The sequence below is a fragment of the Zophobas morio genome, unplaced genomic scaffold (assembly GCF_036711695.1).
Source record: "Zophobas morio isolate AGI-343-1 ecotype UQ-CSIRO unplaced genomic scaffold, CSIRO_AGI_Zmor_V1 ptg000632l, whole genome shotgun sequence".
Lineage (NCBI taxonomy): Eukaryota > Metazoa > Arthropoda > Insecta > Coleoptera > Tenebrionidae > Zophobas > Zophobas morio.
Window position 1 is genome coordinate 97,551 of NW_026972735.1, and position 13,177 is coordinate 110,727.

At 37.0% G+C, this 13,177-nt stretch overlaps 1 protein-coding gene across 1 annotated transcript; it reads right to left on the bottom strand.

Moving 5' to 3' along the window:
• Positions 1-5,193: 5,193 nt before the first annotated feature.
• On the bottom strand, positions 5,194-9,330 carry LOC135121583 (uncharacterized protein K02A2.6-like). Its single transcript, XM_064045887.1, has one exon. The coding sequence runs from the start codon at positions 9,328-9,330 to the stop codon at positions 5,194-5,196; it is 4,137 nt and encodes a 1,378-aa protein (XP_063901957.1).
• Positions 9,331-13,177: the final 3,847 nt, after the last annotated feature.

Below are 13,177 nucleotides of genomic sequence, written 5' to 3' on the forward strand. Positions count from 1 at the left end.
AGCTAAAATTTGATGGTTTCGTTGCACTTTCCGAGCCCGTTGGGTATCTAAGTGGCTTAAAAGTACAAGAAAACACTTCAAAAGTGACGTTTCTGAAGAATTTTAACAGTTTTCTTGTATCTACGAACGCCAGAATGCATAAAATTGACCTAAACGTCTCCTTTTTCTATTCTGAGTCGATTCTGCATGCTTTAAGTGTGTTTGGTGGCTCAGAACCACCAAAAAACGTTGAAATATAGTTCAAATTCAATAAAAATCGACAAAAATACAGTTTCTAACTAAAATTTGATGGTTTCGTTGCACTTTCCGAGCCCGTAGGGTATCTGAGTGGCTTAAAAGTACAAGAAAACACTTCAAATGTGACGTTTCTGAAGAATTTTAACAGTTTTCTTGTATCTACGAACGCCAGAATGCATAAAATTGACCTAAACGTCTCCTTTTCCTATTCTGAGTCGATTCTGCATGCTTTAAGTGTGTTTGGTGGCTCAGAACCATCAAAAAACGTTGAAATATAGTTCAAATTCAATAAAAATCGACAAAAATACAGTTTCTAGCTAAAATTTGATGGTTTCGTTGCACTTTCCGAGCCCGTTGGGTATCTGAGTGGCTTAAAAGTACAAGAAAACACTTCAAAAGTGACGTTTCTGAAGAATTTTAACAGTTTTCTTGTATCTACGAACGCCAGAATGCATAAAATTGACCTAAACGTCTCCTTTTCCTATTCTGAGTCGATTCTGCATGCTTTAAGTGTGTTTGGTGGCTCAGAACCATCAAAAAACGTTGAAATATAGTTCAAATTCAATAAAAATCGACAAAAATACAGTTTCTACCTAAAATTTGATGGTTTCGTTGCACTTTCCGAGCCCGTAGGGTATCTGAGTGGCTTAAAAGTACAAGAAAACACTTCAAAAGTGACGTTTCTGAAGAATTTTAACAGGTTTCTTGTATCTACGAACGCCAGAATGCATAAAATTGACCTAAACGTCTCCTTTTCATATTCTGAGTCGATTCTGCATGCTTTAAGTGTGTTTGGTGGCTCAGAACCATCAAAAAACGTTGAAATATAGTTCAAATTCAATAAAAATCGAAAAAATACAGTTTCTAGCTAAAATTTGATGGTTTCGTTGCACTTTCCGAGCCCGTAGGGTATCTGAGTGGCTTAAAAGTACAAGAAAACACTTCAAAAGTGACGTTTCTGAAGAATTTTAACAGTTTTCTTGTATCTACGAACGCCAGAATGCATAAAATTGACCTAAACGTCTCCTTTTCCTATTCTGAGTCGATTCTGCATGCTTTAAGTGTGTTTGGTGGCTCAGAACCATCAAAAAACGTTGAAATATAGTTCAAATTCAATAAAAATCGACAAAAATACAGTTTCTAGCTAAAATTTGATGGTTTCGTTGCACTTTCCGAGCCCGTAGGGTATCTGAGTGGCTTAAAAGTACAAGAAAACACTTCAAAAGTGACGTTTCTGAAGAATTTTAACAGTTTTCTTGTATCTACGAACGCCAGAATGCATAAAATTGACCTAAACGTCTCCTTTTCCTATTCTGAGTCGATTCTGCATGCTTTAAGTGTGTTTGGTGGCTCAGAACCATCAAAAAACATTGAAATATAGTTCAAATTCAATAAAAATCGACAAAAATACAGTTTCTAACTAAAATTTGATGGTTTCTTTGCACTTTCCGAGCCCGTAGGGTACCTGAGTGGCTTAAAAGTACAAGAAAACACTTCAAAAGTGACGTTTCTGAAGAATTTTAACAGTTTTCTTGTATCTACGAACGCCAGAATGCATAAAATTGACCTAAACGTCTCCTTTTCCTATTCTGAGTCGATTCTGCATGCTTTAAGTGTGTTTGGTGGCTCAGAATCATCAAAAAACGTTGAAATATAGTTCAAATTCAATAAAAATCGACAAAAACACAGTTTCTAGCTAAAATTTGATGGTTTCGTTGCACTTTCCGAGCCCGTAGGGTATCTGAGTGGCTTAAAAGTACAAGAAAACACTTCAAAAGTGACGTTTCTGAAGAATTTTAACAGTTTTCTTGTATCTACGAACGCCAGAATGCATAAAATTGACCTAAACGTCTCCTTTTCCTATTCTGAGTCGATTCTGCATGCTTTAAGTGTGTTTGGTGGCTCAGAACCATCAAAAAACGTTGAAATATAGTTCAAATTCAATAAAAATCGACAAAAATACAGTTTCTAGCTAAAATTGGTGGTTTCGTTGCACTTTCCGAGCCCGTTGGGTATCTGAGTGGCTTAAAAGTACAAGAAAACACTTCAAAAGTGACGTTTCTGAAGAATTTTAACAGTTTTCTTGTATCTACGAACGCCAGAATGCATAAAATTGACCTAAACGTCTCCTTTTCCTATTCTGAGTCGATTCTGCATGCTTTAAGTGTGTTTGGTGGCTCAGAACCATCAAAAAACGTTGAAATATAGTTCAAATTCTATAAAAATCGACAAAAATACAGTTTCTAGCTAAAATTTGATGGTTTCGTTGCACTTTCCGAGCCCGTAGGGTATCTGAGTGGCTTAAAAGTACAAGAAAACACTTCAAAAGTGACGTTTCTGAAGAATTTTAACAGTTTTCTTGTATCTAGGAACGCCAGAATGCCTAAAATTGACCTAAACGTCTCCTTTTCCTATTCTGAGTGGATTCTGCATGCTTTAAGTGTGTTTGGTGGCTCAGAACCATCAAAAAACATTGAAATATAGTTCAAATTCAATAAAAATCGACAAAAATACAGTTTCTAGCTAAAATTTGATGGCTTCGTTGCTCTTTCCGAGCCCGTAGGGTATCTGAGTGGCTTAAAAGTACAAGAAAACACTTCAAAAGTGACGTTTCTGAAGAATTTTAACAGTTTTCTTGTATCTACGAACGCCAGAATGCATAAAATTGACCTAAACGTCTCCTTTTCCTATTCTGAGTCGATTCTGCATGCTTTAAGTGTGTTTGGTGGCTCAGAACCATCAAAAAACGTTGAAATATAGTTCAAATTCAATAAAAATCGACAAAAATACAGTTTCTAGCTAAAATTTGATGGTTTCGTTGCACTTTCCGAGCTCGTAGGGTATCTGAGTGGCTTAAAAGAACAAGAAAACACTTCAAAAGTGACGTTTCTGAAGAATTTGAACAGTTTTCTTGTATCTACGAACGCCAGAATGCATAAATTTGACCTAAACGTCTCCTTTTCCTATTCTGAGTAGATTCTGCATGCTTTAAGTGTGTTTGGTGGCTCAGAACCATCAAAAAACGTTGAAATATAGTTCAAATTCAATAAAAATCGACAAAAATACAGTTTCTAGCTAAAATTTGATGGTTTCGTTGCACTTTCCGAGCCCGTAGGGTATCTGAGTGGCTTAAAAGTACAAGAAAACACTTCAAAAGTGAAGTTTCTGAAGAATTTTAACAGTTTTCTTGTATCTACGAACGCCAGAATGCATAAAATTGACCTAAACGTCTCCTTTTCCTATTCTGAGTCGATTCTGCATGCTTTAAGTGTGTTTGGTGGCTCAGAACCATCAAAAAACGTTGAAATATAGTTCAAATTCAATAAAAATCGACAAAAATACAGTTTCTAGCTAAAATTTGATGGTTTCGTTGCACTTTCCGAGCCCGTAGGGTATCTGAGTGGCTTAAAAGTACAAGAAAACACTTCAAAAGTGACGTTTCTGAAGAATTTTAACAGTTTTCTTGTATCTACGAGCGCCAGAATGCATAAAATTGACCTAAACGTCTCCTTTTCCTATTCTGAGTCGATTCTGCATGCTTTAAGTGTGTTTGGTGGCTCAGAACCATCAAAAAACGTTGAAATATAGTTCAAATTCAATAAAAATCGACAAAAATACAGTTTCTAGCTAAAATTTGATGGTTTCGTTGCACTTTCCGAGCCCGTAGGGTATCTGAGTGGCTTAAAAGTACAAGAAAACACTTCAAAAGTGACGTTTCTGAAGAATTTTAACAGTTTTCTTGTATCTACGAACGCCAGAATGCATAAAATTGACCTAAACGTCTCCTTTTCCTATTCTGAGTCGATTCTGCATGCTTTAAGTGTGTTTGGTGGCTCAGAACCATCAAAAAACGTTGAAATATAGTTCAAATTCAATAAAAATCGACAAAAATATAGTTTCTAGCTAAAATTTGATGGTTTCGTTGCACTTTCCGAGCTCGTAGGGTATCTGAGTGGCTTAAAAGAACAAGAAAACACTTCAAAAGTGACGTTTCTGAAGAATTTTAACAGTTTTCTTGTATCTACGAACGCCAGAATGCATAAATTTGACCTAAACGTCTCCTTTTCCTATTCTGAGTCGATTCTGCATGCTTTAAGTGTGTTTGGTGGCTCAGAACCATCAAAAAACGTTGAAATATAGTTCAAATTCAATAAAAATCGACAAAAATACAGTTTCTAGCTAAAATTTGATGGTTTCGTTGCACTTTCCGAGCCCGTAGGGTATCTGAGTGGCTTAAAAGTACAAGAAAACACTTCAAAAGTGAAGTTTCTGAAGAATTTTAACAGTTTTCTTGTATCTACGAACGCCAGAATGCATAAAATTGACCTAAACGTCTCCTTTTCCTATTCTGAGTCGATTCTGCATGCTTTAAGTGTGTTTGGTGGCTCAGAACCATCAAAAAACGTTGAAATATAGTTAAAATTCAATAAAAATCGACAAAAATACAGTTTCTAGCTAAAATTTGATGGTTTCGTTGCACTTTCCGAGCCCGTAGGGTATCTGAGTGGCTTAAAAGTACAAGAAAACACTTCAATAGTGACGTTTCTGAAGAATTTTAACAGTTTTCTTGTATCTACGAACGCCAGAATGCATAAAATTGACCTAAACGTCTCCTTTTCCTATTCTGAGTCGATTCTGCATGTTTTAAGTGTGTTTGGTGGCTCAGAACCATCAAAAATCGTTGAAATATAGTTCAAATTCAATAAAAATCGACAAAAGTACAGTTTCTAGCTAAAATTTGATGGTTTCTGTGATGTCTTGTTTGGGGTAGGTAATATTGTTAGTTTCTCAAATTACACGAGCTCATTTTTCTAACTTATATATTCTGTCAACTGTCATTCTCTATCTCCTTTTTTAAGCTAGTACATTACATTTCCTCCCTTACTGAAAATTAAAGAACACATACCAAATACAAAATAAAAGTTAAACTCAATAACTCATATGACGCACATGCCATTAGAGTTCTACAAGATAGTCCCGGAGCTTCGACGGTGGTTTTCTGTCTCGCTGGGGACGTCGTTCAGTGGGCGTCTCGACTCGTTGATTTGGGGGACTGTTTACTTTGTCCTCCATGTTGTCTTGTCTAAGGGGTGTCGTGGCTGGAGCTGTCGACCTTGGAGGTGTTGTGGGGAACGGTGCTCGCGTTTGTTCAGATTGGGAAGATCGACTGGGTGCCAAACTTGTTGAGGGGTGATACTCTGGCCTTGGACTCTGTGCTGAGTGGTGTGGCTTGAAGAATGATGAATTTCTGACAATCACCTTTTCTCTTCGTCGAGCTTCAATTTGAGAACCGGTGATTCTAGTGATCGTGTATGGATCTGGATCAAAGAGTGGAGTCAGCGAATTCTTCTTTTGTTGTTTGCAAAGAACTTTTTGTCCAAGTTGTAAGCGATGTTCAAATGTCCTTCTTTTACGATTGGCGCGTTCGTTTTGTTTTCTTCTGTTGTCGATGTCCGTTTGGGGATTGTATTCATGAAACGTCTTGTTTTTGAGAGTGGGTAAGAAGTTGTTGATTTCTCTGTTGAACATAATTTGATATGGTGGGCAGTTTGTTGTTGAATGAGGGGTGCTTCGGTAATTGATTAAAAATTCTTGAATTTCTGCGTCTGGATTATTGCTGTTGATTGTTGCGCACAAGAGGGCTTTCTTGAACGTTTTCACGAATCTCTCAGTTCTGCCATTTGCTTCTGGCCAACGTGGTGTTATCAAATGATGCTTGATGTTAAGGCTTGAAAGATATTCTTTCAACTCGTATCCATTAAAGGGTGGTCCATTATCGGATTTAAGTTCTTTTGGTAGGCCAAATAGTGCAAATGTCTCGTCAAGTACGGGCTTCAGCTGTTTGAAATTGGTCGATGGTACTTTTTTGACGAATGGAAACTTTGAGAAATCATCCATCATTATGAAATAATATTTTCCATCTGGAAATGGTCCGGCGTAATCTACATCTAGACATTCAAGCGGGTGAGTGGATGTCGGGTATGTTTGAATCGGATTTCGCTGGTTGTAGGGTGTTACTGCTTGACATGCTGTGCATGACTTCACTACTTCTTCTACCATTTTGTTGATGTTGGGAAACCATACCTTAGTTCTTACCAGTTGTTTGGTTTTAACGAGACCTTGATGACCTTTATGTGCCAATCTGATAATGTTTTTCTGCAGTTTGCTGGGAATTACGATTTGACTGCCTTTGAGAATAATATTACCATATACAGTGAGCTCTTGTTTGATTTGCTTGAATGTTTGCAGTTCTCGTTTCTTCCAAAACAAGGAATCATCTTCTAACAAGGCCTTTTTCAGTAGCAGCAACTGAAAATCATCTTTCATTGCATTTTCGATTTCTTCAAGTGAAATTGTGTTTGGTAGTGAATGATTGGTTACAAAAGCTACGTATTCTTCACTTTTATCATATGCTTCTGGTGGGCTGTGTGTTGGATGACGAGATAAATAATCAGACGGATTTGTTATGCCTCTTTGGTATTGAACTGTAAATTTATAAGGCTGAAGTTTCAAACAAAGTCGTTCAATGCGTGCGTTTGGAGCTGATCGAAGGTTCTGTAGGATTGAGACCAAGGGTTTGTGGTCTGTGTGTAACACAAAGTGACCTCCTAACAGGTATATTCTGAAGTGATGTATGGCCCATGTTGCTGCTAATGTTTCTTTCTCTATTTGACTGTATTTCTGTTCGGTCAAAGTTAATGTTCTGCTAGCGTACGAAATAACTTCTGTTTTGTTGTTAAATTCTTGCGAAAGAATCGCTCCAAGTCCTATGGGACCAGCGTCTACATAGAGGTGCGTCTTTTTCTGTTGGTCAAAATAGGCGAGGTTTCGTGCTGATTCTAGTTGTTTCTTAAGATCATTAAAAGCGCTGTGATGCTTTTCAGTCCAGTCCCATCGAGCATCTTTTGTAATCAGCTCACGTAATATTGCAGTATTTGTTGCTAAGTGAGGCAGGAACTTTCCAACATAATTCAACGTTCCTAGGAAGCTTCTTAGTTCATGTACGTTTCTGGGCGGTTCTAGGTTAGAGACAGACTTGACTTTGTCTGGATCAGGGTAAATGCCTTTGCTAGAGAATACATATCCAAAGAAATCGATTTTGTTTGTGTTAAAAATGCATTTCTTTGTGTTGATTGTCAAATTATGGTTATCCAAACGTTCTATTACTTGCTTGAGAGTCTTATCATGGTCTTGTTGAGTTGTTCCAAAGATTAGTATATCATCGCTGATGTTTAACACACCATCTATTTGGTTTAACAGTTGTCTTATTGTGTTTTGAAAAATCTCTGCAGCGGAATTTATCCCAAAACTCAGTCGTTTATATTGATACAAACCAATATGTGTTGAGAAAACTGTTATATACCGTGAAGATTCTTCTAATGTTAGTTGGTGGTAGCCATCTTTCAAATCAATCTTTGAGAAGACTGTTGCGCCATTTAACTGGGCAAATATTTCTTCAATAGTTGGTGTTGGATGCCTTTCTCTAAGTATGGCTTTGTTAGCCTCTCTCATGTCTACACAAATTCTGATAGAGTTAGGATCGTGATGTTTGGGAACTACAACTATTGGTGAAACCCAGGGAGTTGGTCCTGTTGCTTTTTCAATGATGTTTTGTTTCATCAGTCTTGTTATCTCTTGTTCAACTGCTCCACGAAGATTTATTGGAATTCTCCTGTGTTTATTTGCTACTGGAGGAATTGACTCATCAATATGTAGCTTGACAGTTTGGTTCTTGAGACAACCTATGCCATTACACAAATTAGGATGCTTGTTTTTGATATAGTTCATGTCCATAGATTGATATATCATCATAGATAGTTGTATCAGCTGCAATTTGTTTGCTGTATCATAGCTCAATAATGATTCACTGTTGCCTTTTATCACAAATACATCTGCTCGCGTTTGGTGGTTGTTATAATGGAACAAACCTTTGAATTTTCCAACTACTTCTAACTGTTGTTGACAGTTGTACGGGAGAATCGATGAGGAATCTGGTTGTAGCGACTGCTGATGAAATTCTTTAAATGTGCTTGAGCTTATTAGATTAACAGATGAACCAGTATCTACAATGAAATTGATTACTTTCCCATTCAACTTAACATGTACCTGAGGGCATTTCATGGCTGTTCTGTCGTTTGGACGAATTGTTGTTTTGAAAGATGTCTCAGAATTAGTTGACTCTGGCTCCATATTAAGCTCATTAAAGCGAATTTGTGCTCTGTTCTTCCTCTCTCCATTATGTTTCTTGTTTATGCTAGTATTTGTGCCATGGTTGTTGTGCTGGGGGTTTGCTCGTGATTGTGCTTGTTGCTGTTGTGTTGATGTGGTGGACATGCAGACTCGGGCGTAGTGTCCTTTCTTGCCACAACTTCGACAAATTACATTTAGAGCAGGACAAGCTCTCCTCCCATTTGGATGCCATTTGCCTCCACAATTTTTGCAATTGTTCTTACTGGTACCACTGTTGGCTGGTGCGGTTCTGTGTTGCTTTTGTTTGTTTAAGTAGCTACATTCTTCTGTGCTTGTGTTCATGACAATCTTGTCTTCAATGACCTTCAGTTGATTAGCTGTGCACTCGATTGTACGTGCTCTGCTCAATAGATCATCGAGATTGGGTTGTTCAGTGAGTCCATATCGACGTAGTTCTGTGTACTTCGTGTTCATGATGATTTGAAGTTTGATTTCTTCATTTGGGTTTTCAAACGTGCAAGTCTTGGATAGTTTCAGTAACTTTGCGTAAAACTGATCAATTGTTTCATTCTCGCTCTGTCTGGCTTGCCTAAAATTAAACATGTCAAATTCTTTGTTGACTCTAGGGGTGAAATATTGTTTGAGCTTTCGTTTAGCTGTTAAATAAGGTGATTCATTGGGTTGTGCTGTGTTTACTGGTAGTTCAGGAAGTGACAAATATAAATCATGAACTTCTTCGCCTGCGTAGTGAAGAAGCATGGATTTCTTTCGGTCTTCATTATCGATGCCTGCTGCTATGAGATAGTTGTCAAAACGGTTGAGCCACTTTTCCCACCTTGAGCCAACGTTATTGGGGTCTTCTGCTATATGAAATGGAGGTACTGGTGTTGAGTGGTTGTTCATGTTCTGTTATCTTTTTCTCGATTCGTTTGTTGCGAACCACGTGTTGTGTTGAGGTTATGTTTTTCTCCTGTTGTCTGTTTTGATGTTCTGAGTGTTCGTTGTTTTTCGCTTCGTTGGTCTTCTTCTGAGTTCTTTTAATACTCGTCGCCAAAATGTGATGTCTTGTTTGGGGTAGGTAATATTGTTAGTTTCTCAAATTACACGAGCTCATTTTTCTAACTTATATATTCTGTCAACTGTCATTCTCTATCTCCTTTTTTAAGCTAGTACATTACAGTTTCGTTGCACTTTCCGAGCCCGTAGGGTATCTGAGTGGCTTAAAAGTACAAGAAAACACTTCAAAAGTGACGTTTCTGAAGAATTTTAACAGTTTTCTTGTATCTACGAACGCCAGAATGCATAAAATTGACCTAAACGTCTCCTTTTCCTATTCTGAGTCAATTCTGCATGCTTTAAGTGTGTTTGGTGGCTCAGAACCATCAAAAAACGTTGAAATATAGTTCAAATTCAATAAAAATCGACAAAAATACAGTTTCTAGCTAAAATTTGATGGTTTCGTTGCACTTTCCGAGCCCGTAGGGTATCTGAGTGGCTTAAAAGTACAAGAAAACACTTCAAAAGTGACGTTTCTGAAGAATTTTAACAGTTTTCTTGTATCTACGAACGCCAGAATGCATAAAATTGACCTAAACGTCTCCCTTTCCTATTCTGAGTCCATTCTGCATGCTTTAAGTGTGTTTGGTGGCTCAGAACCATCAAAAAACGTTGAAATATAGTTCAAATTCAATAAAAATCGACAAAAATAGTTTCTAGCTAAAATTTGATGGTTTCGTTGCACTTTCCGAGCCCGTAGGGTATCTGAGTGGCTTAAAAGTACAAGAAAACACTTCAAAAGTGACGTTTCTGAAGAATTTTAACAGTTTTCTTGTATCTACGAACGCCAGAATGCATAAAATTGACCTGAACGTCTCCTTTTCCTATTCTGAGTCGATTCTGCATGCTTTAAGTGTGTTTGGTGGCTCAGAACCATCAAAAAACGTTGAAATATAGTTCAAATTCAATAAAAATCGACAAAAATACAGTTTCTAGCTAAAATTTGATGGTTTCGTTGCACTTTTCGAGCCCGTTGGGTATCTGAGTGGCTTAAAAGTACAAGAAAACACTTCAATAGTGACGTTTCTGAAGAATTTTAACAGTATTCTTGTATCTACGAACGCCAGAATGCATAAAATTGATCTAAACGTCTCCTTTTCCTATTCTGAGTCGATTCTGCATGTTTTAAGTGTGTTTGGTCGCTCAGAACCATCAAAAATCGTTGAAATATAGTTCAAATTCAATAAAAATCGACAAAAATACAGTTTCTAGCTAAAATTTTATGGTTTCGTTGCACTTTCCGAGCCCGTAGGGTATCTGAGTGGCTTAAAAGTACAAGAAAACACTTCAAAAGTGACGTTTCTGAAGAATTTTAACAGTTTTCTTGTATCTACGAGCGCCAGAATGCATAAAATTGACCTAAACGTCTCCTTTTCCTATTCTGAGTCGATTCTGCATGCTTTAAGTGTGTTTGGTGGCTCAGAACCATCAAAAAACGTTGAAATATAGTTCACATTCAATAAAAATCGACAAAAATACAGTTTCTAGCTAAAATTTGATGGTTTCGTTGCACTTTCCGAGCCCGTAGGGTATCTGAGTGGCTTAAAAGTACAAGAAAACACTTCAAAAGTGACGTTTCTGAAGAATTTTAACAGTTTTCTTGTATCTACGAACGCCAGAATGCATAAAATTGACCTCAACGTCTCCTTTTCCTATTCTGAGTCGATTCTGCATGCTTTAAGTGTGTTTGGTGGCTCAGAACCATCAAAAAACGTTGAAATATAGTTCAAATTCAATAAAAATCGACAAAAATACAGTTTCTAGCTAAAATTTGATGGTTTCGTTGCACTTTTCGAGCCCGTTGGGTATCTGAGTGGCTTAAAAGTACAAGAAAACACTTCAATAGTGACGTTTCTGAAGAATTTTAACAGTATTCTTGTATCTACGAACGCCAGAATGCATAAAATTGATCTAAACGTCTCCTTTTCCTATTCTGAGTCGATTCTGCATGTTTTAAGTGTGTTTGGTCGCTCAGAACCATCAAAAATCGTTGAAATATAGTTCAAATTCAATAAAAATCGACAAAAATACAGTTTCTAGCTAAAATTTTATGGTTTCGTTGCACTTTCCGAGCCCGTAGGGTATCTGAGTGGCTTAAAAGTACAAGAAAACACTTCAAAAGTGACGTTTCTGAAGAATTTTAACAGTTTTCTTGTATCTACGAGCGCCAGAATGCATAAAATTGACCTAAACGTCTCCTTTTCCTATTCTGAGTCGATTCTGCATGCTTTAAGTGTGTTTGGTGGCTCAGAACCATCAAAAAACGTTGAAATATAGTTCACATTCAATAAAAATCGACAAAAATACAGTTTCTAGCTAAAATTTGATGGTTTCGTTGCACTTTCCGAGCCCGTAGGGTATCTGAGTGGCTTAAAAGTACAAGAAAACACTTCAAAAGTGACGTTTCTGAAGAATTTTAACAGTTTTCTTGTATCTACGAACGCCAGAATGCATAAAATTGACCTAAACGTCTCCTTTTCCTATTCTGAGTCGATTCTGCATGCTTTAAGTGTGTTTGGTGGCTCAGAACCATCAAAAAACGTTGAAATATAGTTCAAATTCAATAAAAGTCGACAAAAATACAGCTTCTAGCTAAAATTTGATGGTTTCGTTGCACTTTCCGAGCCCGTAGGGTATCTGAGTGGCTTAAAAGTACAAGAAAACACTTCAAAAGTGACGTTTCTGAAGAATATTAACAGTTTTCTTGTATCTACGAACGCCAGAATGCATAAAATTGACCTAAACGTTTCCTTTTCCTATTCTGAGTCGATTCTGCATGCTTTAAGTGTGTTTGGTGGCTCAGAACCATCAAAAAACGTTGAAATATAGTTCAAATTCAATAAAAATCGACAAAAATACAGTTTCTAGCTAAAATTTGATGGTTTCGTTGCACTTTCCGAGCCCGTGGGGTATCTGAGTGGCTTAAAAGTACAAGAAAACACTTCAAAAGTGACGTTTCTGAAGAATTTTAACAGTTTTCTTGTATCTACGAACGCCAGAATGCATAAAATTGACCTAAACGTCTCCTTTTCCTATTCTGAGTCGATTCTGCATGCTTTAAGTGTGTTTGGTGGCTCAGAACCATCAAAAAACATTGAAATATAGTTCAAATTCAATAAAAATCGACAAAAATACAGTTTCTAGCTAAAATTTTATGGTTTCGTTGCACTTTCCGAGCCCGTAGGGTATCTGAGTGGCTTAAAAGTACAAGAAAACACTTCAAAAGTGACGTTTCTGAAGAATTTTAACAGTTTTCTTGTATCTACGAACGCCAGAATCCATAAAATTGACCTAAACGTCTCCTTTTCCTATTCTGAGTCAATTCTGCATGCTTTAAGTGTGTTTGGTGGCTCAGAACCATCAAAAAACGTTGAAATATAGTTCAAATTCAATAAAAACGACAAAAATACAGTTTCTAGCTAAAATTTGATGGTTTCGTTGCACTTTCCGAGCCCGTTGGGTATCTGAGTGGCTTAAAAGTACAAGAAAACACTTCAATAGTGACGTTTCTGAAGAATTTTAACAGTTTTCTTGTATCCACGAACGCCAGAATGCATAAAATTGACCTAAACGTCTCCTTTTCCTATTCTGAGTCGATTCTGCATGCTTTAAGTGTGTTTGGTGGCTCAGAACCATCAAAAAACGTTGAAATATAGTTCAAATTCAATAAAAATCGACAAAAATACAGGTTCTA

What these genes read in the sequence shown, in the direction of transcription:
- LOC135121583 (XM_064045887.1), bottom strand. Translation starts at nt 9,330, where the DNA reads ATGAACAACCACTCAACACCAGTACCTCCATTTCATATAGCAGAAGAC.